The sequence below is a fragment of the Pezoporus wallicus genome, unplaced genomic scaffold (assembly GCF_028554395.1).
Source record: "Pezoporus wallicus isolate ANWC-B61680 ecotype Strahan unplaced genomic scaffold, APGP_CSIRO_Pwel_v1 scaffold_7107, whole genome shotgun sequence".
Classification (NCBI taxonomy): Eukaryota; Metazoa; Chordata; class Aves; order Psittaciformes; family Psittacidae; genus Pezoporus; species Pezoporus wallicus.
The window spans coordinates 3,902,495-3,926,554 of record NW_026642114.1 but is presented as its reverse complement, the minus strand read 5'-3'; the positions used below and the strand labels follow the sequence as shown (position 1 = coordinate 3,926,554).

The window sequence follows — 24,060 nt, the reverse complement described above, 5'->3', positions numbered from 1 at the left end:
TGTCACTCTTCTCTCTCTCTCTCTCTCTCAGTCTGTGCCTCCATCTCTCTGCCCACCCCATCGCCTCCTGCCCGTGTCTGCCTCTCACCCCCGGCGCCAACGCTCCATTGTGCAGCAATGTCCAGGGAACCGCAGCACGGCCCCAAGGAGAATGGTTTGGTCTGTTTTTTCAGGGAGCCACCCTCCCCCTCACACATGGGGAGGAAGGGGGGGACCCGAAAAAGAGTAGCTCTGACACCCCCCTCCCAGCATGTCACTGGGAAATGGTCCCACTGGTCCGTCCTCCCAGCATGCTCAGAGAGGGGCTTCCTCTTCTGCATCATCTTAGAGTACTTAAGCTCAATGAATCTAGGTGAACTTTTTTCTTAAATAGTTTTAATGTGAGCCCTTTGGACCTCTCACCACGGTGACCAAATGAATCCTGGTTGGCAACAGGCAGTTGTAACACAACTGGCTCAGTGCCCTGTGGCAGGTGAACTTCCTCAGGCTGGGAATAGGGCAACCCAGCTAACAAAATCTTCCCCCTGGCACTAAAAAATCTTGGATAGTGCATTTCTGAAGGGAAGCAGAGCCTTGGGAAAGCATGGCTGCCAAAACATTACTAGGGGGAGATGTCATGTCTCACCTTTCCTTGGCTCCAAGTGACTCCAACTCACCCTAGGTCACCCCCTAGGCAAGCGGAGTTGGGGAGATGCTCTACTCTGACTCAGTGTCAGAGCAGGCAGCCCTCAGCATCTAGAAAGGGACCCACCATTTATGAAGCCAAGAAAGGAGGGAGAAAGAAGCAAGTGATGACCCCCAAACCTGGCTGAGCTTCGTGGGGGCTGGGTCCATCCCCATCCTCTAGCCTCCAGATCTCCATTTCTGTCTGTAAACTTCCTCCTTCTCCCTCCGCTCCTGGCCTCTTCCTCTCCTTGAAGATTTTGTTAAATGCATGATACTTCCCCCCTCCCAAACTGGCTGTGGCTACTTTGCACATCCCTCAGATCATGCCAGGCTCCTGCTCTCCTGCTTGTGATGTGCCCCCAGATGCCAGGGATGGAGTCTAGTGGAGGTGATCGTGTCAAAATCAGGGCAGGTAACATGGAGCAAAAGACAATTATTTAAGTCCTGAAGAGTGGAGGGCTGCTGAAGCAGGCAGCTGTCCTGCTGAGCATCCCTGAGGTGCAAGGACCCTGCACAGCCCCTGGAAAAGGTCACCGCCACAGGAGGAAGGTACAGTCCTGCTTTACTCCTCACCTTTTCCCCTCCCTTTGCTCCATCTAACCTTGTATGATTTTGCTGCCTATAGTTGCTACAGTGGACATCTGCCCACTCCCCCACAAATTGGGCTAACTAGACACAGGCTACCCCACACCACCACCATCTCCCAAAGCATTTCCCATGCTGGCTTTGTGGCTTTCCTAGGGTGGTGCTGTGACTAGCTGCTGGTCGCCAGCAAAGGAGAGTGCTGTGTTGAGACACCTGAGGCTGAGAGTCCTCCAGGGTGTTTCATGAAAGGAAATGAAACGGCTTTTTTTCTTCTTAAAAGTCTATGAAGGGTCACAAGCTACTGTCATGGAATCTCCAAGGATGAGACATTGTGCTAAATTGGGTGACCTGCCGGATGCTGCTTGCATCTCTGTACCAGCAAGCAACTTCAGACAAAACAAGGTGGCCTACAGCCACAGGCTTCTTGCAGCAGGCAGGGCTTTATGAGTGGTAGCTAACAACTTTTGAAGGAGGGCTCAGCCCTTCCAAGAAGGGAAAGCAAGAGAGACCAAAGTGAAGTGACTTGCCCAAAGGCCTGAAGAGGTCCTTCCTTGCCAGGGATTTTCCTCCACATGGAGAGGCTTGTTCAGGAACAGCTGTAAGTTTGACAGCTGAATCCCTCAGTGCCAGCTCTGGTATCTGGATGGTGGTGTACGTATCCTGTGGGGTGAGGATATGTGGAGACGCCAAAGCAGAGAGGGTGGTAAGAGTGAGGGACTTGGACTGAAGGAATGCCCCTTCTCCAGAGAGGTCTTCAGCCAGTTTGAGCTGCTTGCCAACACCCTACTGAGCTCGCTTAGCTAATAGGCTGGGCAGGTGCCTACAGTAGGACATCTCATCCACATAAGCCAGTAGCTAGACTCCTCTCCATCTGTTCTCACGTGTTCAGTTTTACAGTCTCTCCTCCTGCTCCACCCCAACACAGAAGTTATTTCAGACAGCAGTTTCCTCTCCTTGCCAGTCATCCCCCATGTTTCTTATCACCAAGCCTCCAAAACCACACACACACACAGATTTTAACCTTGTGGAAGAGCAACACTTCTTTGAAGGTGGAGGAAGGACAGTGGGTTTTAGCTGAGGAAAAGACACAGGGAAATAAACCCAAGGAGATGGAGAAGGAAGGCAGGTGTCATGTCAGAGAGCCATCTCAGATCCTCCCTCCCTCAGGTATGCAAGACGGGATGCAGGGGAAGCCAGCCAGCCTCCCGTCCCATTGCGGTTATGCCTTAAAGACATAGCCGTGTGGTATGGATGATGAGTATATTCTGTCTTACTAGTCTTACCTGCATCCTCATGTATCTGCTGAGCAAATTTCACAGTAGGGGAGGGTGGGACGGGGGTTTGTAACAGGTCATTCAGCTCTGGGATTGGTTTAGAAGATGTCTTTGGGTGGGTATGGAAAACAATAATCATCCCTGAAGATCCATGTGACTGCCAGGGAGCTGAGAACAGGGGTTTCCAGGGTGGAAGGGAGGGGTGGGAAGAACTTCGTGGGTTTTTGTCTTTGAACCTCCACTTTTAAACAGCGCAATTTGCTGAAAGAGAAATGAACTTCAAAGAGCTTTCAGGGGAAAAAAAACAGAATGGGGGTGGGGGGAGGGCCAGGGGTTGAAGTTGCCATGCCACCGATTCCACCTCTGTCAAAAGTTTTGGAGCCTTTTTTTTTTCTGTTGCTATATGAAAAAAAAACAGTCATTGACAAAAAAAACTTTATCAGCAAAATGTTTAAATTATGTAATAAACAAAACAAAACAAAGATATTACTGGTGTTATTTCAAAACAGAGGAGTGGCTGCACTGCTGGGAGAACAGATGGCCACACTCACCCAAAACAGGGAGCTAGAGAGAATAAACCAGTAGGCAAGATCCAGCCAAAAGTATTCATTCTTTATTTACATTCTCCCTTCCAAAAAACTCAACTTGTGGAAAAATAAAGTCAAGCCCATAATACCTGTCCCTACACTGTACAATGGGAGAAGAAAGACATGCCAGAGGCAAGAATACATTTCACTTAAATAAAAGTTCAGGGCAAACATAGCACTTGGTATATTGTTATGAAGCAAGAGCATAGGCATTGCTTTATTGCAGAATCAGACCTAACAAGGGGTAGAGTCACCAAAAGTGTCCTTCTCCATCCAGGACCTCCTTTTTCACCCCTATGAAGGTCAGAGTGCTTCAGCAAAGTCGAATTCCATCTCCTAGACTCTGGAAATAGCATCTATAGGAAGCTGGGAGCAGTGTCAGAGCACAGCTGTAACCACAGAAAAGCCACAGGTGGGTGAAGTACTGTGGTCTTCAGCTCCTCCAAGCTCTGCTCGGATGTACAGTGGGAAACCCCTGTGGACAACCAGTTAAGCCCCTAAAAAACATCCAGCACCATGTGGGAGGTGAGAGGAAGCAGAAATAGGCAGCACCAAACCAGGGACATCTCCAGTGTTTTTAAACAGACCAAATCAGTGTGCTGACACTCCTGCAGGATAGGACCAGGTTCTCAGACATGACAGCTTGTGGCTGCAGATGCCTGGAGAAAGTCCTCATTCCTGTGACAGCTGCTGCAGGGTTCTGGGTGCTTGGGGAGACACAACCTTCTCCTGGGCTCTGGGACATCCGGAAAGCTGCCTGGCACCGAACTGACTGGTCTTGGAAGGAAAAGTTGTGCTTGAACATGAAGGGGATGGTAAAGAGACCAGTGCTTGCCCAGGAGGAGCTCTGACAAAAACCCACCCCTCGGGGGCTTTGGGACTTGAAGTGTGGAAGAAAGAAGGGGAACCCTCTCCTGGCTGAAGGAAGCAAGGCAGAGGAGGAAAGACTTTCCACTTCAGAGCCCTCAGCAGTTCTTTCTGCTAACCCGCTAGCCTGGGATCCTCCTCTTTCTCCATACAGCACATCACTGTGAGCTCAAAGCCAGCTCCAGCTTCTACCTTAGTGTAATAGTAACCACCTCACTGAGAAGCACCATGGTAGACCTGCAGCTTTATCAAAAATGTCATCAGTGGCATCTGATGCCTAATCTCTAAGCCGCACCAGCACCACTCCCAACCAGGTGAGGACTGGGCACGCTGGGAGGAGAAAGCCACGTGAAGCATCACCAGTGCCACAGCTCAAAACTCATCTCCCCCGACTGCCTCTTCACACTGCTCACTCCCTGCCTCCTCAGCTACTGAAGCAAAGATGACATGGAGTACATGAAGAGGTGGTGGTGGCAGTGCCAGAAGTAAGGACAGAGACTACAGTACTTCCGTGTGTGCCAGACCAGAAGTGTTCTCCACAGGGGGGTGGAGAACATTTCAGCCATGAACTTCAGGCTCCGAATTGTGCAAATTCCCAAGGTTGACACCAAGAAACCCCACCTGCAACTCAAAGAAACATTGTAGGAATGGGCTGTTCTTCAGACAGTAGCACCTTCACACATCCAGGCATCTCCTTCCTCCCATGACTGAGGGACAGACCACTTTGAAAAACCAGGGACTCTCCGGGGCCAGGTGTCAATGTGAACTTCAGCTGCCACACTGAGCTTGAGGGTAAGGATCAGTTCAACACAGTCAAAAACAGTCTGTCCTGCCAGGCCTGGGGAAGGCAGCTGGGCTAGGCTCTCCAGCCTTTCCAGAGCTCGCTCATGGCAATTCAATGGCTTTTGTGTTGTAGCAGCCTGGAGGAAGATTTCTCTGGATATCCTCCAGGTTCTTAATATCCACCAGGATCTCATCGATGTTGCTTTCCAGTGTCAGTACCTGGGCCTTCTGCAGTGTGGCTGTCTGCTCCAGCTCCAACATCTCATCCTTCAGCTGGCTGCTTCTGGTTTTGGCTTTGCTAAAATTCATCTCAAGCTGCTTCAGGCCATCCTCATCCATAGCACCAGGCTGGTCTGTTGCACAGGAGGAAAACAAGGAAGAGGGAACCATGGAAGGAGGCTGAGGACTAGATCTTTCTAGATACTTCATCTCCATTCTGCTACCCAGCCCATTTACAGGCATTATATTATTTCACTTCCTGCGAAACTCCCAATACCCCTGCCTAGACCCCAGTGGGAACCCGCTTCCATCCATGCCTTATTGCAGAGTCACAAAACCTACTCATTAGATGCAGCAGCTCTTCCAGGGCACTCAATGTCTCCTGCACGACCACCCCTGCGCGGCCAGCTTTGGCATGGACCCTCTGAGCTTCCTGAGCTGTCTGGAGAAGGCAAGGCAGCACATGTAAGGCGATGTCTAGCCCAGAAGTCAAGGGGGAAGAGGGCAAGGTGGGAAGACGGGGACCCACCTCCTGTATCACAGCAGCATCAGCCTCAACCTCCAAGCGCTTCCTCTCAAATTCGCCATCCACTTCCTTTGCCTCACGCCGCAGAGTGGCCACTGCCTTCTCCAGGGCAAGGACACCATCAGCTGTCTTGTTGGCTTCCACCTTGAGCAGTGTAATCTCCTAGGGAAGGCAAGGGCACTTTCAGAGGAGCAAAGCATGGCTGAAATCAGCCTGGGTGCACCAGGGCCTGGAGCTGGTGGAAACAGCTTCCTTCTACAGGGACTCAAAATTATCACAAGCTCTCCTGTACCCTTCATATTCTCGCACCACTTAGTTGCTCCAGAGAGTTGTTTCTGTGGCCATGGCTAAACCACTCCTGCACACATCAGCAAATCCCTGGGGAATTACAACATACATCTGGGAGTTGAACCCACCAACACCAATTCTGGGAGCTCTATAGTCTGCCAGTGGCTCAGACTGTGGAAAAATCCCTTTGATCACTGAAAAGTGGCCACAATGAGATGCCACATTGTTCCTCAAGGGACAAAGGTGCCTGTAGACTTCCAGACACCCCAGTCATTTACAGCCAACTCTCGTATCTGCAGGATCCACTGTAGTCAAATGTCAGCCCAAGTCAGCACATCAGGTCCACCATAAAGTTGCCAACCACCCTCTTCTTCCATGGTTCTCCCTTCCAAACCCTTCTCTGCTAGCAACAGCACCAGAGCCTGTCCTCACCTGCTGGATCCCCATGGTGATCTGCTTTGCTTCCCCTGCTGCGCTTCTGGCCGCCTTGGATTCAGAAGCAGCACTGCCCAAGATTGATTCAGCTCGGTCTGTCTTCTCCCTGGCACTTGTGACCATGCTGCTGATAATCGGTAGCCTCCTCATGGCATCTTCAGCTTCCCTTCTCTTATCAGATGCTTGCAGGTTAAACTCTGAAAGAAACGTGTGTGGAAATGAAGCTGCACTACCTTTGAGAGATACCACAAGGAAGGGGAAAGAAAGGGTTTCTAGACATTACCCCGGAGGCTTTTCAGGGTCTGTTCCACCTCATAGAAGGTGGCATTGCCAGAGCTCACAGCTTGCAGGGCTGTGCTCTTGGCGAGGTTGGCTCGGGAGAGCAGCTGCCTCAGCGCCTGCAATGGGTGAAGAGGACACAACAGGCAGATGAAGGACATGGTACAGGAACATCAGTCCCAGAGCAATCTGAAAGGAGCTGCACTGTGGAAGAAACCCCATCAGCCTGTTCCCAAGTACCTGCTGTTGCCCCTGAATCATGGCTACCACAGCTTGACTGTCAGCAGAGGCTTGTGCTGGTGCTCCTCAACCAGCTCCAGCCATCCTGAGTTATCTTAGCTATAATCTTCCCAGAAGCAGGTCTTCAACCTGCCTCATATGGAGGTGATGTGCAGGTGAGACCCTGTAGCAAGCCGCTCTGCACACACAGTGAGGTCTCCCACTGGCTACAGAAGACCAGCCCCAAGTGGCTGCCTTTCTGAGAAAGGGGACTGTCCTCAGCAGGAAGCAGAGCTGCCTCTCCTTTGGCAAACAGGCTGGGATACCAACTAGTAGTGGTGTTTTCCACAGGCATCCCACCAAGGCTTCAGCTCACGCTGAAGATGACTCAAGCTGCAGCCCCCCAACCAATCTTTTACCGCTCTCTTGCCCTCTCCCCTTCGCAGCAGCTGCTTGATTTCTTCCTCCCAGCTCCCTGTGCGGCTCTGCAGCTGCCTGTACTGTGCCATGTAGGTGTCCACCAGGCTCAGGAGAGCACTGGCATCCTGCTTCAGCCGGGTTGCCTCCACCTGAAACACAGAGAAACAATGACTGCCTGGATGCCCACGAGGAACCACAGCAAGAAGTGACAGATGCACTGCAGCCAGCTATGGGGACAGAAGGGTGGGAGGATGCATATCAAATGGCTCTTCAATGGGGACAGAGCTCTGGAAAGGGCTGAGTCACTGGCAGCATAGCAGGGAAGGTGTAAGGGAGAGCAAAAGGGGATCTCCTGGTCCCACAGGCACAAAGCCCTCACCTCAAAGGACCCAATGTCGGTCTTTGTCAGGCGGGATAGGGAGCCGAGGAGCACCAGGCTGCCCTGATAAGCCTTGTCTGCCCCAGAGGCCATCCCATCAGCCTCAGTCTTCAGCCCTCCAGCCAGCAACTTCAGGTCCTCATACCTGCATGGATGGGAAGTTTAAGAACATGGTACCAGCTAAACTGACAACCTCCCACCACATTAATGCTGCCTTCTACATTGATTCATTCATGCTCTCCAAGGCTCCATGCAGATTTATCATGCAAGAAAAGCAAATTGCAAACATCCTCTGCATTCCAGCCCCTCTGCCAAACTGGGTGTCTGCTGGTTGCATGCTCCCAACTCCAGAAACCAAGGGTGCTTCACACCAGCTGAACCCTCACAGGCTCCACAGTAGCTCTGGTAATCCCTCTCCTAACCACTGGATGTTTCCTCCTGCACATCCCTGTTCAGCTCCTTAACTTCATTTAGGGCTGTTGCTCACACCCTCCAGTGGTGTGCAAAATCCCAGCATCATGGTGAGCTCTGGAGAGACACCAGCCCAACCAGAAGAGCCACCCAGGCAACATGGAGCTAAATCTACCTTTAGGCTAAACCCAGCCCAGATTTGCAACCACGTGTGAAAGTCATCCCCAGGAGCTTGTTCACACAGAGGGCATTAAACCTCTTCCCACAGCCTCAGGCAGGCCTGTGGGAGCATCATGATCTGTGGGGTGGGAAGCAGATGCTCCACAGAGCTGCTCATCAGTGTCAGCAAAGTCCAGCCGAGTCCCTGCCTGTCTTGCCTCCAACCACACATTTCTGCAATTCAGCTGGGGAGGCAGGGAAGGTGGCACAGACATTTGGCCACCCCCCTCCTTCCTCCCATGTCCCCCCTCTACCCGTGGGTGAACGCAGCCGCACTCACTTCCCTCGCAGCCCTTGCAGGGAGCTGGCAGCGGCCACCTCTCCACCAGCAGCCGTGCGCACCAGCTCCAGCGCCTGCCGCATGTCTTCCCGTGCTGCCTTCACAGCTTGCTCAATGGTGTTGGCGGCTTGTGCATGGCTGCAAAGCACAGGTGGGTGCTCATGAGAAAGGATTCCCACCCGAGTTTTCCCCACCAACTCCCTTTAGCATTGTATTCAGCAATGCTTTTCCCTTTTAGGAAATACAGCACATTTGAGAAGGGGATGCATATTTTGCTTATCCCTTCTGCATATCCTAAGGGTAGAGGAGCACGAAGGGGAAGAAAGATGCTGCCTGTTCCAGCTGGACACCCATGGGCCAAACTCTGACCCTAAAGATGCTTCTAAACCACACCCAACTCCACCCTCAAAGGCTACTGAGGACAGCTCTGTAGGGTAGTGAAGCCAGCCCAGCAGCTGCATCTTCCCCTGCTAAAGGGCTGGCACAGAGGTCGCAGCAGCTGCAACCCGGTGGATAGGCAAGGACAACCTAAAAGAACCTTCTGGGTGCCTAGCAGGACCTCAGTCCCCCTTCTCCCCTCTCTCTCAGCTGATGGTGGGAGCAACTCACCTGCTGGCGAGTCTCAGAGCCTCCTGGGCCAGTATCAAGAACTGATTTGAGCCCCCGGGAAGGTTTGAAGTGGGAATGGTCTGAGAAGGAAGGGAGACATGAGAGCTCTTTCCTACCCTTCATCTGATTCAGCAGTGAAAGAGGCAACTGCAGCACATTAAACCTCCACAGACCCCCAAAAGCAACACCTCTCCAGTTCCCAGCCTTACAGAAAGGACCATCAGAATACCTTTAGCACTCACAAAACAAAGGTAATAACTGGAATACATTAAATTCTTCCTCTCCCCATGGGTTTTTTTCAGCCCTGGGCTAGGTTAGGAGCATGTTGCATGAGGATGCTCTTACCACCTGACGCAGAGCAGCTCCACTGCGGTCCAGGTCCAGCCTGGCTCTCTCCAGCAGCTGCCGAGTGTCCTGCACCTGCATCTCATACTGACCCCCAAGGGATCTCAACCTCTCCACCGTTGCCTTTATCTCATCCAAGCGGCTCTGGGAAGTGGACCCTTGCCCCTTTATCCTGACCACACGGCTTTCCAGAGACCTGTCAGAAGCTGGTGAGAAGGAAAAAGGAAGGCTGAAGAGAAACTCGCCACTGAGCAAAAAGGCACAGGCAGCAAAAGCCTCCTGATACAGCACAGATGGCCTCATCTGAGGGCAGCAGGTGTGTGGTACCTTGCAGGCTGAGAGCTTCCGCAAGGATGTTCCGCAGCATCTCCTCTGCCACTTGCATCCTCCCCTCCAGCTCCTGGCTCTCAGGCCCACCACCAGCTTGCACCTCTGAGAACAGCAGCTCCAGCTCTGCCAGCTGCTGCAGGTACACGTCCATCTGCCGACATAGTAGATCAGACCTTAGCCAGCAAGACACCAAACCCACAGTGGAAAGACCAGGGTGGGAACTAGGTCCACTGTCTGGCCAGAGGATGGAGAGTAAAGCAAGGGCTTTCTTTTGATGGGGCGCAGCAGGCCAGCAGCAGTACTAGGGCTTCTTTTTTTTCTGTCAGTTGAATTGGGTACAAACCCAAAGTTCAGGCACAGCCTACAAAATTACTTCTCAGCTGCACCAGGAGGAGATGCTTGAGGAGGACATGCTTGAGGACAAGTGTATCACTGTACTCCCTGCCACTTAGTGGCCCTGGGGCTGGCACAGATGCTCACCTGGGCTTTCACCTGGCCATAGCAAGCCGGGCACTCACTCTCTTCACAGCTGGGACCCTCAAAGCCGGGCTTGCAGATGCAGCTCCCATCACTCCTGCACTTCAGAGGCTCAGCACCAGCTGAGTCACAGGTGCAGGCTGCAAGTCACAGTGGCACAGGTTCAAAGAAGCCTATCACCCTCAAGTCTCAGCACATCCTTCCATCCACCTCCTGCTTTCCTCCCACCATTTAGCCCTGCCTCCTGCTCCCACTCTCCAGCCTCAGCTGTTGTAGCATCTCTCTTCCCATAAAGTCACTGCACGCTCTGGTGTGGATTTTCTTACTCATCCCCAGCTCAAGCTGTGCCTGGGTCTCACCTCTGCACTTGTTGGCAGGATCAGGGGCCAGAGGGTTCCCGAAGAAGCCGTCTTTGCAGCGGTCACAGTAGAAGCCAGCAGTGTTGTAGATGCACTTGAGGCACTCGCCCGTCTGGCGATCGCAGTTCCCCACGGCGTTGGGCTCTACGTTGCCATTGCACTGGCACGGCTGGCAGGGCAGGGAAGCTGCTGGGTCTCCAAAATAGCCATCAGCACAGTACTCACAGCTGGCCCCTGGGAAAGGAGAGACAAGGAGAAGCTCATGCTCTTGCCCGGAAGGCAGAGGCTGCCCTGCTACTTCTGCTCCACAGAAATGGGGGTGGTTCAGCCCAATGAGGTTTGGCACAACAGATTCTCCACTCTCCTTACTGCCAAAGCCAATGCACAACACACCAGACAGGCTCTCAAAAGCTGAGTGCAACAACTGACTTCAGGCAAGCCATTTTCTATTCCCATTCCCCACACCCCCTGCCCCATTTCTCTATTCCCCTCCCTCTCCACCCATCCTTTTTCCATTCACATTTTCTGTTTAGACAAGAACTTTTCCCAGGGCAGGTAATGTGTGTTTACACAGCTCTTGGGGCTGAAATACCCCAAAGAGGCAGGAGCAGCAATGTCACAGGCAAGCCAGGATGAGAAGATGGGATGATTCACCCAGCTCCGAGTATCCTGGCTCACAGACGCCTGCATCTCCCAGTACATAAGGCAGAAGTTCTGGAGAAAGGCAGAGCAGAAGCGGCTTGGAGAAGGGCATTACCAGCAGCTCCAGGCGGGCAGCTGTCACAGATGACCTCCTCACCGCCTGGCACCAGCGAGCAGCCTTGGCCATTGCCACAGGGGCATGCCCTGCAGCCGCGCAGCTGCCGCGGGTCTCGGTAGAAGCCAAAGGGACAGCTGACACTATTGGCTACATTTTCATCTCCTGAGTAGCATTCACCTGAAGGAGGAAGGAAAGAGCTCAGGGCATTTTGCTCTCACTCCTGGCAGAACACCCTCCACCACTCCACTGGTGGTCATGCCACCCACTGCAGCACAAGCTCCCATGGTCCAGCATCCTCCACTGGACCCCTCAAGATTTCCATGCCTGCCCATACCCACTTCATTTCTCTGCCCATCAGTGCTTCATTACATGAGAAGGACCATGCCCTGCTCCTGCAATGGGATCCCAGTGAGGCCTCACTGGGAGTCCATCCTGAGGCAGGAAGACTGGCAATAACCACACAAAGGTGTCTGTATCTCCTTTTTCACAGCTTGTATAGCTCCTAAAGAGGCATGTATTGCATTGTGCCTCCTGTTCAATGCTCAAATATTTGGAAATTCCAGTTCAAAATACTGAAGTTTAACTTTGCGTTACTTTGGCTTTACATGGCAACACTGTGGGCTATTTTAACAAGGTACATAGTAAACCATGTCGATATTTCTGATATCTACTCATGCCATACAAAATCACAGATTCATAGCACAGTTTGGTTTAGAAGAGACCTTTAAAGGTCATCTAGTCCAAACTCCCTACAAGGGAGTGCTGCCCAGGCAGTAGAAGATGCTTCTTCTCTCTCCAATGAGCTCCATCTAAACCCAGTTTGATTCAAATCGCATCTTAACTGTATTTCTGAATGCAGCACTTCTAGGCCTTGGGGCATTTTGCCCAGGATGTTGCCTACACTGCAGCCTCCCAAGTCAATAATCTTGCCCTACTCAGTGCCCCCACACTCCCCACAGCTCAATTTTCAGGCAGCAACCCTGTGCTCCCATACCCCTACAAGCACAGTGTGGAGGTGGCTTCTCTTACCTGTATCAGGATCACAGATTCCTCCCCCATGGCAATTGCATGGCACACAGGTGCTGAAGGGCCCCCGGCTGGGGGCATCTCTGTGGTAGCCAGGGGCACACCTCTCGCAGAACTGCCCCCGGTGTTCCGCCGGGCACTCGCAGCTCTCCACCCAGGGAGCATGCACTCCGGCAATGGGCTGTGCCGACACCAGGGTGATGTTGTCCAGGTAGCCGGTGCCTGGAGGGAGGTACAGCTGGTTGGTCACCCACACCCAGGGCCTGCACACGTCTCCTGTGTCACTACAACACCCACAGGCTTTGCTGCCCCCACTGTTGCCGTCCTACTCAATCTCTTCGTAATTTAATTTTGTCCATCCTAGGGAACTTCAAAAATTATTATTTCTTAATACCTTTCAGCAAAGGTGTCTCCATCGGAGACTTGGCATCTCCAGCAGTGAGAAGAAGCCGACCTTGTGCATGCGAGCTCTCCCCCACTTACTGTACTCCCCAAAGGTGGCTCGGATCCAGAGAGCTGTCAGGTTTCCCAGCAGCCTGCGATATTCAAAGTGATTCAGCCTCGGGCTCCACTTGCTGCTTGGGTGCTCATCCAACCTGCCCGTGGGAGGGAGGAGAAATGGAAGCAGTTTCTAAGAAAATGAGATGTCTCATCAAGAACATATGGCAGCCCTCGCTTATCTCTCTCCTGAGCTTAAGGTTCTGGGGAACCACCTCCACCCATGTGACTGACCCAAGCAAAATACCCAGCCCAACCTTGAAACAGACTTTTCTACTGCCCCTCTCACAAAGTAACTTCCTCCAGGAGAGAAGCACCTGAGTTGCATCCAGCCCAAACTAAGCAACTATTTGCCACCTCAGAGTGACCACAGCTGAATCCAGGAGCTCCTTCAAGCTGCAGCCTTTCTTGCTCACGCATCCGCAGATGCCCCAGCATCACCCTTTACCTGAACGTGTATGTTTGGCTGACACCACAGGGCAGAACCTTCTCCTGGGGCAAGAAAGGGGCTGTGATTCTCAGGCCATCTCCTTCCAGGACCACATCGTAAGGAGATGGCTGGTGTCTCCCTCGGTCCAGGCGGTAATCAAAGGACAGCGTCTGCCCATAGCTCAGCTGCTGGTTCCCGAGGAATTTTGCTGCAAAGGGAAGGAAGGGACAAAATCAAAGGCTTAAAAACCTGCCTTCCTCCTAAAGGTTCAGTTCATGGGATCAGACCAAGCAAAGCGGACATCATCAGCTCAACCCCTCATTCATCCCACACCTACTGGGGGCCACAAAGTATGTAGGTTCCAATCTCCTTGCTGGTATGAAGACATCCTGATGGCGTGGGGACCACTGGAGCTGGGCTGGGGAGCCACCTTCGTAGACACCTAGCCAGTCTTCTGCACCTGGAGCACCAATAAGGAGCAGTCAGTGGGGGCAGGGAAGGCATTTCCAGGACTCCAGCAACTTTCTAAAGCTGTCTTTTATCAAAACCCTTTGGCTTCCTACCCCCTGACCTCCAAGGGAGCAGCACAAGTATCTCAAGTATCTCTGTGCTGATACATCTGTAAATAAGCCAGGCTGGGTATAGAGGTTTCCCCCCAAGTGGCAGGAAAGATGTGATAAAGCAGACCATGGCTCCCCCCCTCCCTTCCCAGACCCTACTTCTGCCTATGATCAAGCCATCCCACCCATCAAACCACAGCTACTCCAGCGGGGCTGTGAACCAGGCAGCTACTGCGTGCAGCTTGTGAATAAAAGGGATGGCAAACACCCCCAGGAGCCTAAGGGCTTCACCTTGCTGGAAGGTGGAGGTGATGTTGTAGACGCTGTGGTTGTCTGCACTGATACACACAGCTGAGTGTCCATAGCAAAAGCAGGGGGAGCATCCTGCAGGGTTTCTGGCATCCAAGTTATAGAAGTTTATTTTGCACCTGGGAAAGCACAAGAAAGTGACAACATTCAAGTCTGTTTTCTCCTTTCCTGCCCAACACAATCAGCCCCCTAACAACAGCTGTGCAACACAGCCATTGCCATGGTTCAAAGTCATCACCAGGCTGGGATGGTGAGATGGGCACGTGCGACTGTGGGGGAAATGCAGAACATGCCCCTCAGTAGTCCAGCATGACACCCACCTCTGCTGACACCCACCTCTCGCACCGTGCTCCAGTAGTGCTCGCCTTGCAGACACAGCGGCCAGAGAGGCAGTCCCCTGTGCTGCCAGCTGGGTCACACACACACTGCAGGCTCCTGCAACAAGGACAGCAGGAACCTCTACCTGGATTTCCAGCTTGGCCTGGGAGCTCAGTGCCCCAGATGTTATACAAGACAGCAGAGACATCCCCCCCACAGGTACCATCCCCATGCTAGAAGGGGAAAAATATCACCAGAGCCATCTCTCAAAGTAATTCACCTGCAGCAGTATGGGATGCCAGGCTGAGACAGTGCCCAACACTACCACCCCAGAGCACCAGATCCAGCTACAAGAGCAAAGTAAAGCTCTGCTGAGCTCAGTAAGCCACGGATATGTTTAATAGACCCTGGCTGAGCTCCAACAGGCAGCAACACCCCAAGGAGGCTCAGGCAGGAGACCAATCATGGCAGACAACCCGTTGCCTCAACCATTTGCTCCCTAAAGGACCAATGGCAGAGTGAAGCAAAGAAGAGGACACAGCACTGAGGAAGCCAAACCAGAAATGCTTTGAAAGGTGTTTAAACAGGGCTTCCTGCAAAGGAAGGAGTCGATTTTTGCAGCTCATCTTTCCATGGGGCCAGTCCTTGTGAACAGCACTGACACCAGCAAGATCGATGTGTGGGCAGGTTTTATTTTACATCACCTAGCCTGTCTGTTGAATGTCTGACATTATATGGGTAACAAAGCAATAGCCTCAGAGAATGGTTAAGCTCAGATTTCGGTGCTATTGTGCAACAGTGAGCTCTGCAGGCTGGAATGGAGGTCCAACCCTACTTGAGCCTGCCTTCTCACAGCAAGGTTAGCTTAAGGCTATCAGTGTGCTGCCACACACAGACTGCCTCTGCCCTTGCTTTTCAGCCAGCGCAGGCTCTTTACAGCAGCTGGAAGAGCTCTGGAAACTGGTCCCCCAGCAGCCCCTATGCAACTGATGGTCACCAGCACTTACTGCCCACTCCTCTGGCACCCAGCCTCAGAGAGGGACTCAAAGCCCGGTTGGCACTGGTCACATTTCTTGCCCATCACTCCAGGTTTGCAGCTGCACTGGCCATCACTGTTGCACTGTGGGCTGAGGGCACCTGCAGAAAGACGGCAAGAGGTTTAAATGGACACATCCCCACACCTGCCCAGCAATGCTGCTGCAGGACAGGGGAGCAAAGCATCACACCATCACTGCAGCAACAACCCAGCAACAGGTATCCCCTTGAGATCCTGGCACAAGGCTGAGACATGAGGTCTGGCTGTTACAGCTGCTTAAGCCTCCCCAGCTGATGCAGGAGCCTTGGAAAAGATAAATCCCAGCAAGCATTGACCAGATGCCCAGGACAAGGATCCTCTTTCCTGCCATAAAGGTCATTGTAAAGGACAAGACTGAGTCCAGGGCATGAAAACCAAGCAGAGAATGTTTTTCTTCTCTGCCAGCCCCTCTGCTAGTAGACATAGGTAGTACTTGATTTTGATGCCTCTACAAGGATTCTATGGGACCAAGGACCATGGCAGGATTTTTGATTTCTAACCATCTAACACATGTAAGCACCGAGGAGAGAGGATGCCAGACCCAAGGGCTCTGTCCTGCAGTTGGGCCCTCCCTGCATGCCAGCAGGGGAGGCAGACAAGCAGATATTCGCCCTCCTCCCACCCCCTTAAGGCCTGTTGCTTTGTCCTCTTGCCACCTGTTTTTCTTGTGCAGATGGTGCTTCTAGTGATCTTCCTGCTTCAACAGAGACCAATAGGCATTTCAAAATCTACAGCACCTCAGTGCAAGATGTACGAGCTACCTACTTGCAGAGTAAGCCGAAACATGACAAGGATGAAGGAGCCATCACATCTACTGTGTAAGCACCACAAGACCCACAGAAAACACCCCAGTTAGAAATCCCATCCAGTAGCCCTGCAGCCTGCAAAAAGCTGCCGGAGGAGGTGGAAAGGCTGAAGCTTCCTATCAGTCCCCAAGCATCACAGCACTTTGCACCACCTCCACTCTCAAGGTGCAACACTGTGAACTCAGGAACTATCCCTTCACTTTTACAATGCAACTAAAAGCTTTTGCAGAGCCTGCCAAACACTGTGGCACTGAGGAAGCACCAGCATGACTCAAAGAGCTGGCAAAAGCTGACACTTCAGTGTTAGGGTTTGGCCACTGTCCTTGAGGATTGCAGCTGGGAGGGGAAAGCAGCTCCCCATAGAGCAAATCCTGGTAGGCATCAGCAGGTTCATGGCCACCAGCCAAATATAAGGCAGGGCAGAGGAGAGCAGAGCAGGGTCCCTCTCAATGGGGCAGGTATTGTTGATGGAGGTGCTGGAGGGAAGAGATGCTACCCAGAGGGACCTTGACAGGCTGGAGGAGTGAGCCCATGTGAACTCATGAAATTCAATAAGGTCAAGTGTAAGGTCCTGCACCTGAGTCAGGGCAATCCCCAGTATCAGTACAGACTGAGGATGGATGAATGGAGAGCAGCTCTATGGAGAAGGACTTGGGGGTACTGGTAGATGAAGAGTTGGACATGAGGCAGCTCAGAAAGCCAACTGTGTGCTGAGCTGCAACACCAGCAGCATGGCCAGCTGGTTGAGTGAGGTGATGCTCCCCTCTACTCCACTCTCATGTGACCCCATCTGGAATACTGCATCCAGCTCCAGGGCCACAGACCCTGCTGGAGCGGCTACGGAGTGGGCCATCAAAATGGTCAGAGGGCTGAACACCTCTGCTATGGAGAAAGACTGAGAGCATTGAATTTGTTCAGCCTGGAGAAGAAAAGGCTCCGGGGAGATGTTATTGGGGCCTTTGAATGTACAGAGGGGGATCAATATATAAAGGTGAGCTTCACAAAGGCTTTTAATCGTATTGTAAAAAAGAAAAGATAATTCCTCAGCTCACAGTGCTACACCTCAGGAGGGGAAATGGTACAGAGACTTTTTACCAGGGCCTGTAGTGGCTGAACAAGGAGCAAAGGTTTTAAACTGAAAGACAGGAGGTTTAGATTGGACATAAGGAATAAAAGTTTTATGATGTGGGTGGTGTGACTTGGAACACAGTTGTGGCTGCCTCATCCCTAAAACTATTCAAGGCCATGTTGGATGAGGCTTTGTGGAACCTGCTCTAGTGAAATGTATCACTGCCTATGGCAGGGGGTTTAGACTAGGTCATCTTTGAAGATCCCTTCCAACCCAAACCATTCTGTGATCATTTCAGGGGGCAGGTGGGTCTTCCTGGATGTGGTCTGGAGCTGCTAGGGGGTTGAAAACTCCCAGCACAAACCAGTGAAACACTCAGGAGGAGGAGGTGCTCCTATGACTTAGGGTGCAGCAACACAGAACTGGACTCTGTCACCTCCCCAGATAATCCCACCTGGAGTCAAGCCGGCCTAGCTTGTTTCTCCTGCTATGCTCTGGTCGGGTGTGTAGGGACCCAAAGACCAGACCAGTCCATGTGCTCAACAGGGCCTAAGGACACACACGGCAGCAGGCACTTGGCAGGCACTGTAAACCCCGCTACACCTCTGGCCCAACCCTGTCCCCAGCAGACAGACACGTACCGTGCGGGTGGCAGCGGCAGGGCAGGCAGCAGTCCTCCTCCCGCTGGCGGAAAAAGCCCTCCTTGCAGCGCTCACAGCGGACACCCTCCGTGTTGCCCAGGCAGCCAAGGCAGCGGTACCCATTGCCTGTCTGTCTCAGGAGGTCCCAGTCAAAGATGCACTGCCTGGACATCCCATTGCAGTCACACACTGCGGAGAGGAAAAAGACACCTCAAATGATGCTTAGAGATGAGGGTATCAGCCATGAAGCCGTAAACGCACCCTGATGGCCAAGGAACAAGCCCAGGCAATGCAAAATTCCCCTTCTTGCTCTGCTAATAACAAGCCCTGTCCCCATGTCTCTGAACTTGTCCACCAGACACCCATGTGCTACTGCTGCCCACACTGTGCCCTGCATCCCTTCACTTTGGAGTGATGCCCAATTTCACTGCCGAAACAGCTCAGGATGGACACCCCCCCCCCCCCAAGCCAAGGAGCCCCACTCCACAGCACAACATGTCTTCATGGAGGCATTCCAACACAAAAAAGTCTTTGAGCAAGCAGAGGTGGAAAAAAAAAAAAAAAACAAAAAAACAACCAACCAAAAAAAAAAAACCAAAACCAAACAAATAAAAAACAAACAAAACCCCAAACAACAACAACAAAAAAAAAAAACAATCCAACCCAAACCAAACCTGGGTTGTCCTGAGAGTGAGTAATCTTACTGGTGACTTTAGGGAAAAGGGAAGGATCCCTTAGGTTATGTTTTGCTTCTCCCAGCCTCTGACCAGGAGTGAGCCCAGAAAGAAAAGCTCAGCCAACATCCACCAGGTCGGCAGCACAAGTGTCCTCCCAGCCAAGTCCAGGGGTGATAAGGAGTGGTTTGTGACCAGAGGAGCTCGGCAGAAGTGTGCCAGCCAACAGGCAGATTAAAACAAAAGGAAGGTTTTGGTGGGATTACACAAGTCATCTCACCCACCCTGCCCAGGAAACAAAGCTGCAGCTGCCCACATCACTGCATGGCAGATGCCAGGAAGAACAGGCATGAGGTTTTGCATCCCAGCACAGCCAGGACAGACAAGACCTCTGGAGAGCGTGCTCTAGCACTCTTCTTCATCGTCTTGCCCAGGTCTTCTCCTGAAGTCATCTCTCACCTATTTGCCAAGCTCTCAGCAGCCAGTACTAGAGTGTTTAAGTCCAAGAACCTTTATCTCAGATGAGTTCCTCAGTGCCACTGAGGAGGACAGGCACATTTGAAAGAACAGTTGGCAAAGACAAGCGCAAGAAAAACACCCTGAGGGAAAAAGCAGTTTCTGCAGGGATACAGAGCTTGCTGATGAAATGATCCAAACTACCCCAGCTCAGGTCACCTCTGACAGCACAGGGAGGTGGAGGAGATCCAAAAGCAAGCAGAAACCTGCAGCATGGATGCAGGCAGCACATTGTACTTGACACCCGTGCAGGCTCCTCCTTCCAGCACTCCTGGCAGAGCTTAGCCAGAGGATACAAGTTCCTATCCTCTGCATCTGTGATTGCAGGGACCAGGCACAAGCTCCTGTGTTCATCGCCCAAGCATGCACCCTGGGCACCGCCCGCACCCTCACACACACCCATGAACACCCGCATACCAGAGGAAGGCACTCAGCCAAGCCTGCTGCCAAGAACAGGGATGACCTCATGTGCCAGCAAACACGGGGAGAGATATTACTAGCTCCAGCAAATATGGCTCTTTCCTTGCAGCCTGGCTGCCAGGAGACCAGGAGAAGGTCTTCTGCTACCTCAGCCTGCTGGGAGGGGACCTGTGGGTGCAGAAGTCCTGCCTCTTAGGGCATGAGAAAGCACCGAGGCTCGGGGGACATTACCAGTGACCAGACAACACAAACACCCCACCAGGAGGAGCAGCACAGGACTTTCTCAAGTCATCTGTGCTCACCTTCACAGCCAGACGGCTTGGGGTCAGTCCCACCCCCCCATCCCTCCACACTAAAGCTAGTTGGAAGCGACACATAAAGATCATTGAGTTAAACCCCATCCATGCATCACCCTAAATCTATGTAATCTGGAGGATTTACTGAGTTGCTGCATTACAGGCATGAGCACCGTTCCCCCAGGGAACAAAAACCTTTTTGCAGGTCTTGCTCTAAGGCTGCAGCACATTCAGTCAGCTCTCCAGCCCTGGCGTGGGTTCAGGTCTCATCAGAAGCCATTTAAGATGCTGTTGTAGATTAATGCCACCACCCCACTGGTGTATATGCTCCTGTTGCTGGTCTTCTGGAAACCAGAGCTCAGGCAGGTTAATCTTTACCAAGAGTGGGGCACTGGAGTTGCTAATGAGACAGAGCACTCAGGACCGACTGAGGACAGGATCATTTTTGTGTCCAAGTGCCCTGAGGCTGTGCCCTTAGATTTCTCAGACAGCTGTGAAGAACAGGCTTCACAGAGGAGAAGCTTTGCAGCCGGATGTCTTTAATGCTATGTTAGGATGGAGGAGACCTGCGGCATGCATCCAGCAGGAATCCCTCCCTTAGCTCCTGCCCAGCTAAATGAAGTGCTGTGTTGTTTGCTGTGTTGAGACAAATTCCCACATCAGAAAGACTTGGAGAAGCAGACAGGCAGTTCTGCACCTCTGAAATTGTCTTAAATTCACAAGACCAGAAAATGAGGTTGGCCCTGGGTCTGCAAGGAACAGAACCCAGAGCCCTGTGCATATGAGCTGGTCTGCAAAGACTACTCCTTTTATCAAGAGAACAACAGAGCTTTGCACACAAAAAAGCCTCCACGACAATACAAGCCATTCCCTGCTCTGTGCTTTTGGGTCAGTGACCCACCAGGCTGTCCCATCTGCTACTCTAAGCCCTGGGTTTCCCCATCACCCAACTCCACAACTTTCTCAGTGCAGGAAGAACTGCCTGGAGCTTCCGGGGCTCCGTCAGCATCAGCAGGGACAGACCACGCACCAGGAGCCAAAAGCTGCCATTTGGTGTCTCCTTTCCAACACATCAAATCAGACACCTCATCAGCACATCTGACCTCCACACCCCAACTCTTCCCTGAACCCTGGGATACCCCTTCAGCCATCATGTGCAGGCACACCACTAAGGCAAACACACTTGCTTGAGCAAAGCTCTGCGCAGGTCAGAGTACAAGCACCCTGGCCTCTGCCACTCGACCAGATCATACATGAACCCAATTTGACTCAAGCATTTGCAAGCAAAACAGGATTGAGTGTGCTAATTATAAGCACGCATCCAGCACCACAAAACAGCACGGGAGGCTAATTTACACTCCCAAACAAACTCGGAAAGTCTGCTGCAGCAGAAGTGCATGGCCAGTTATTGGCTGTCCCTTTTACATACGTGTAGAAAGAGGTTCAAGGGTCCATGGAAAAGCAGCAACCTACACGCTGCCAGGAAGGAGCGACTGCAACATCAGTATTTTAAAACTTGTGTGCAATTAAGGCTGCTGTAATAATTCTCCAAGCAGCATGTAAAGTCAATCAGGTCTTTAAAAAAAACCATACACACCCCCAAAAAACACCCCAAAACCAAAACAAAAATTACAAAACAAACCACCAAAACAAAACAGAGAACACACAGCCCCACCGCAAAAAAAAACAAAACAAAAACGTAAAAAAAAACCACAGACAAAACAAAAAAAAAAGCCACAAAAACCCAAACAAACCAACAAAACCCCCACTTATTCAGTACTTTTCCCCCCATCACATTGCACTGTACTTAGAACTGATAAAAGACCAACTTCACTCCAGTGGTGTTTCAGAACGAGTACTGCAAACAAACAAAAATTGAAGTATCGCAGCATTTACAAAATCCACGCAAAACCAATTTTGACCAAACATACCCATCTCCATCCTACGCAACAACACAACTGGTACTGATGTACCACTGGGCTGATGAACACGCTTAAACATCCCTGCGCTGCACCCTCCGCTACAACTGCACGTGCAAGAGGAACATGCATTTTTAAAGCTTGCCATCGGTCTGTGTTCCGTGGGAGACTCACACCTCCCACAGTGGGCAGCTTGCGAGCCCCACGGACTCGCACAAAATACACACACCACGCACACTGCAACAGGAAGCAGGATCCTGGATGCCACCAGCTCTTCCTCAGGATTAGAGAAGGTTTTGACTACAGCAGCAGCGGGCAGATCAGCCACCCGCTCCCTGGGCGACGCTCATGCTCACACCCGAATCCCACCCAAGCAGCAAGGCTTTATACAAAAAGGGATAAAGTAATCGGACGTAAATAAGTTCTTTAAAGGGGATGCCAGTGAAAAAAATAAAGTCCAAATGCTCACGGGATATTTAACCCTGGAGGGAATTTACGGGAAAGCACCTACTAAAAGGTCCAATTTTAATCCCAAAGGCGGGAGGGGATAGGACCCTAGCAGGGCGCTGCAGCACCCAGACGCCTCCCAGTTATTGGCCCTGGGGCAGGGATGCGAGCAAAGCCGCTGGAGGGACCGCACGTGAGCGTGAAAGCAGGAACCGCCGACCCTCCCGGAGCCTCACCTTCCCTGTTGGTGCCCAGGGCTGCGGGCAGGGCAGATGCCACGAGGCAGCAGAGTGGCAGGAGCCGGTACCCAGCCATTCCTTGCGCTGGGGAGCACGGGGAGCCCGCTGCAGCAGGGATGCAGGGCTCGCGCCGGCTCCCTTTTTTTCCGCGTGGTTTTTATCGGCTGCTCCACCTGAGTCACTCCCAACAGGAAGAGCGCGTGTGCCGTGGGCTGACTCACCCGGCCCGAGAGCCCAGCCCAGGCGGTACGGGCAGGCGCCCTCACACGCACCCGCCTGCGGCTGCCCACTCCATAGAGAGGCGCATCGACGGGACCTCCTGCCCGCACCTTCCATGATGGGGTTAGCTCACAGGGAAAGATAAACCGCAGCCCCTGCAGACACCCCTCCTGCCCGTCCCGCTCCCCAGCTCTATCCCACCCCCTGCCGCTGCCTCCAAGGGCAGGGCACCGGTGCTGGCGGCAGAGAGCCGGGCTGCCCGGGCATGCAGGCAACTTGCAGGGAGCTAACTGGAACATGATGAGCTCATGAGAAGCCTCAGGAGGTTGGACGGGGACTGCCTGGCTCACCAGGTCCAGACAACCAACCTGCAAGAGCAGAACTCAAAACTAGCCAGAAGTGACTAGAAGGACCCAGAGCAAAGAGCTGCTGGGGGTGAAGAAGACCCCAAGGACATCTTAGATATGTACTCTGAAAGCAGATCTATTGGGACTTACAAGGCAAGCATCAAGTTCAGGAAATCCCCAGATTGGAGGGTAAAGGCCCAGAATCATCACGTTTGTCTGCTTTTACTCCCTTACTTACCGTCACGGGACACCTACTGTCACAAATGACTGCAAGTGATCCATGAACATCTTTAGATAGAATGAAGGCATCTAACAAATCTGTACCCCCATCTAAGACAAGTTGCCTTTCAGGTCACTTTCTGCATTAGGGTCTGAAACTCAACACAACGAGTGCTGATAATCTGCTCCTTCCAGAGCTAACAAACCTCGGGTGATTAATATTTAGGTTCTCATCTTTGTCTCTGACGCTGCCCAACAGCCTCCAGACAGTCGTGCACCTGGAGCTGACTCAGAGGGCTTTCCTCTGCGCCGCCTGGTGATCTCATGGGTGCAGCCAGGCTGAATTCACCGCATATCTGCAAAGCTTACCTGCCTCCGCTGACTGAGTCAACACTATTCTATAAACAGGCTGTTTCCTCTTAATTTCACACACTGGATCTTATTATAGTTCACACCAACAAAGGCAGCTTTATGAACATGCTGGTGGCATGCTGGGGTTTGGCACCCAAGGTTGTCATATCTGATTTTGTATTTTCTTTTTAAGAGTGAAATGAAGCCACCTGCAGTGTTCACAACAATTTGTCAGCTCTTAGGGTCTGAGTATTCCTCTAAAGAAACACTTAATCCCTTCTGCTCTAAAGTACATCATTTGCCCCAAACACCTCTGCTACGTCCTTCCCACACACCAACACCCCTCTGCTCAGGAAACTCATCT

General features: G+C 52.1%; 1 protein-coding gene across 5 annotated transcripts; it reads right to left on the bottom strand.

The window, feature by feature from the left end:
- Positions 1-4,843: 4,843 nt before the first annotated feature.
- Positions 4,844-22,891, bottom strand: LAMC2 (laminin subunit gamma 2). Of its 5 annotated transcripts, none has more exons than XM_057427257.1 (23): positions 22,558-22,891; positions 18,050-18,238; positions 15,466-15,595; positions 14,477-14,575; positions 14,123-14,259; positions 13,609-13,731; positions 13,290-13,479; positions 12,827-12,939; positions 12,347-12,565; positions 11,315-11,494; positions 10,558-10,791; positions 10,202-10,338; positions 9,719-9,872; positions 9,392-9,597; positions 9,047-9,126; positions 8,438-8,575; positions 7,528-7,672; positions 7,148-7,297; positions 6,514-6,628; positions 6,228-6,427; positions 5,511-5,669; positions 5,324-5,423; positions 4,844-5,115 (listed from the first exon to the last, which is right to left on the bottom strand). In XM_057427257.1, exons 1-23 carry the CDS (start codon positions 22,634-22,636, stop codon positions 4,865-4,867), a joined length of 3,528 nt encoding a protein of 1,175 aa, XP_057283240.1. In that variant the 5' UTR covers positions 22,637-22,891; the 3' UTR covers positions 4,844-4,864. The 5 variants fall into 5 exon arrangements, with proteins under 5 accessions (XP_057283240.1, XP_057283244.1, XP_057283243.1 ...); XM_057427261.1 differs by lacking the exon at positions 22,558-22,891 and adding an exon at positions 16,190-16,227 and having other exon boundaries at positions 18,050-18,161; XM_057427260.1 differs by lacking the exon at positions 22,558-22,891 and adding an exon at positions 16,190-16,294 and having other exon boundaries at positions 18,050-18,152.
- Between the last annotated feature and the right edge of the window lie 1,169 nt (positions 22,892-24,060).

Excerpts from the sequence above, each read along its gene's own strand:
- LAMC2 (XM_057427257.1), bottom strand. The coding sequence starts at position 22,636 with ATGGCTGGGTACCGGCTCCTGCCACTCTGCTGCCTCGTGGCATCTGCC. Across the intron at positions 10,792-11,314 it reads CTGCCCGCCTGGAGCTGCTG|GGGCCAGCTGTGAGTACTGT; the intron begins GTAATGCCCTTC and ends CTCCTTTCCCAG. Across the intron at positions 6,428-6,513 it reads GACCCTGAAAAGCCTCCGGG|AGTTTAACCTGCAAGCATCT; the intron begins GTAATGTCTAGA and ends CGTTTCTTTCAG.